Below are 2337 nucleotides of genomic sequence, written 5' to 3'. Positions count from 1 at the left end.
AGATGGGAATCCACCCCAGACTCAGGCTCCGGGCCATTCTTGCCCTGTTCGTCTGAGTGGGTTTTCTGGAGATGCACGGAGAGGCGGGCTGCCTGGGAGGGGAACCCCAACTTGGAGGGTCCAGGGTCCACCGAGGACATCTCCTGTGAGGCTGGACCTGGCCCGCAGTGCCCTGAAGGTCCATGTGGGAGAGGAGCAGCACTAGGGATCAGATCTGAGCAGGAGGGATAGTGGGCCCCCGCACCTGGGAGAAGCAGAGAAATACCGTGCAGTACTTGGTGGGGGGTGGGGCGGCCAGTGGATTCACGCCAGAGCACAAACGCAGCGGCAGGAGTCCTCCAAGCCCACCCTAACCCCCAGGGACAGGGTTGGAGAGGCGCCCACACACTGGGCAACCGTGAAAGCCAGGAGGTTAGGGGGATGTCCTTCGGGGCTTGGGGCAGAGATCACAGTCCTGCAGGCGTGGGAAGGGGAAGAAACCAGGAGAGACCCGCCCCGCTCCACCTTCGAATGTTGCCTGACTGTCCCTGCAGAGGCTCTGTGCCCGCGCCTCCACCTGCTTGGCAGTGTGGCTAGGCACTGGGGGAGGGTCCCCTGTTACTTTATGCACGCGACTATGCGCCGCCAGCTGGCTGTTGCTGGACTCGGAGTCGGCACCCCCAGAGCTGCTGGTGCCCGCCAAGGGCAGGGAGCTCCACTCGACACTCTTGAGATTGTGCTCTTGGTGCCTACAGCACAGCTCTGAGCTCCACTGGTCAGGCGGTGAGGCTGTTGGGAGCTGCGAGGTCCGGGGGTGCCTGCAGGTCATGACCAACTTGCTGCCCAGACCTCTGGCTCCTGGACACCAGCTCTGCCCCCATCTGACCTCCATCAGATGGGGGCAGGGCCCACCAAGTTGTGGCCCCAGTCCCTAGGACCCCACCTGAGCAAAGGGCTCATGGGTAGACAGAGATGACCCCAGAACGATTTCCCTTCATCCCTGACTGCAAGCTGCAGGTCAGAGAACTGACGCTTGGAAAGTTTAAATGACCTGTCCCCAGACACTAAAGGATGGAACTGGACTTTGGTTCATCCCAGCCAAGGCAGGCCCTCCCCTCTTCTACCTCCCCCTGGGGAGTCCCCATCCAGTGCAGTTACTTTTGATCTGAGCTGGACTCGAGGTTGGTGAAGAGGTTGGGGTACCGGTGTGCAATGCTGTTCCAGTCCACATCCTCCAGCCGGAAACCCTGGCCAGGGAACAACAGGCAGGTGACCTGACGCTCCTGCAGGACTGCAGATCCAAGAGCATACCTGGAGGGCCTCATTTACCTCCCCAGCAGTGGGGGCCTGATCATTCTCAGAGAAGTCACTGAGGTCCATCAGGGTCTCTGCCGTCACCACCTGCAAAGGGGACAGGAGGCCAGCGGGCAGGGGCTGGGGCGGGGAGCACAGCCCTCTGCCCAAGGCCACTCTGCCCTCCAGCCTCCCCAGCACCGGAGGCACACACTTGCTAAGAGCCAGGTGGGAGGGACCACAGGCTTGGTTGCTCGTCCCTGGTCCAGGAGGCAGGCCTCCAGGGAGGCCAAGGCCCCTGAGTGGAAGCACCAGTCTGAAGGGGGCAGCCAGCTGACCAAGGGGGGTGGGCTGGGGGGCCACCCATAGCCAGGCTCACCTCCACGCTGCCCGTGGAAGACCGCAGCACGCGGCCCACCCAGGAGGAGCGGGCCAGCTGCAGGAGGCAGGACTTCTGGAAGGCCTGCAGCTCGGCCTCCAGCTGCCGCAGCGCGTCCTCGGCCTGCTGCAGCCTCTCCTCCAGACGCTTCTTCTCCTGCTCGGGTGGGTCAGCAGTGGGCGGGGCCTTCCGACCCCTATCCTGGCCCGCCCCACCCTGGCTCCGCCTCACCCCCCGCCCCGCCCCCGTCCCTGATCCCTCTTGCCCTTCACCAGTTGGGCCTTTTCCTTCTGTGCTTTCAACTCCAACGTCAGCTTTTGGACCTGGTTTTGCAGGAACTTATCCTTACTTCTTGAGCTCCTAGGGAAGGGGTAGTCTCAGCAGCTCCACTTCTGGGTCCGCAGCCTCTTCACTCATTAGGGTGCCCCGGCCAGGCAGGCGGGTCAGGCCCTGAAGACGTCTGGGTCGGAGGCCGGGTCTAGGCTGGGTTCAACACCCATCAACATGCTTGGGGGCTAGGGTCTGGGTGGTTTACAGTGTATTAACTTCTTTAGGGTTAGGGCAGAGAAAGCATTGACACCCCGCTCTAGTACTCTTGCCTGGAAAATCCCATGGACAGGAGCCTGGTAGGCTGCAGTCCATGGGGTCGCTAAGAGTCGGGCACGACTGAAGCGACTTAGCAGCAG

At 62.5% G+C, this 2337-nt stretch overlaps 1 protein-coding gene across 1 annotated transcript in view; it reads right to left on the bottom strand.

Annotated features, from left to right (window-relative positions):
• Positions 1-2337, bottom strand: part of LMNTD2 (lamin tail domain containing 2) — an 11532-nt gene that overhangs the window by 2133 nt on the left and 7062 nt on the right. The window contains exons 3-8 of the mRNA XM_010861112.1: positions 1924-2011; positions 1652-1807; positions 1309-1380; positions 1138-1226; positions 523-797; positions 15-172 (exon numbers count right to left, since the gene is read on the bottom strand). Coding sequence (XP_010859414.1) covers positions 15-172; positions 523-797; positions 1138-1226; positions 1309-1380; positions 1652-1807; positions 1924-2011 — 838 coding nt within the window. The remainder of the gene's footprint in view (positions 1-14; positions 173-522; positions 798-1137; positions 1227-1308; positions 1381-1651; positions 1808-1923; positions 2012-2337) is intronic.

This window comes from Bison bison, unplaced genomic scaffold, assembly GCF_000754665.1.
Source record: "Bison bison bison isolate TAMUID 2011002044 unplaced genomic scaffold, Bison_UMD1.0 scf7180017857661, whole genome shotgun sequence".
NCBI classification, from domain to species: domain Eukaryota; kingdom Metazoa; phylum Chordata; class Mammalia; order Artiodactyla; family Bovidae; genus Bison; species Bison bison.
This window is presented reverse-complemented; position numbering and strand designations above follow the sequence as displayed.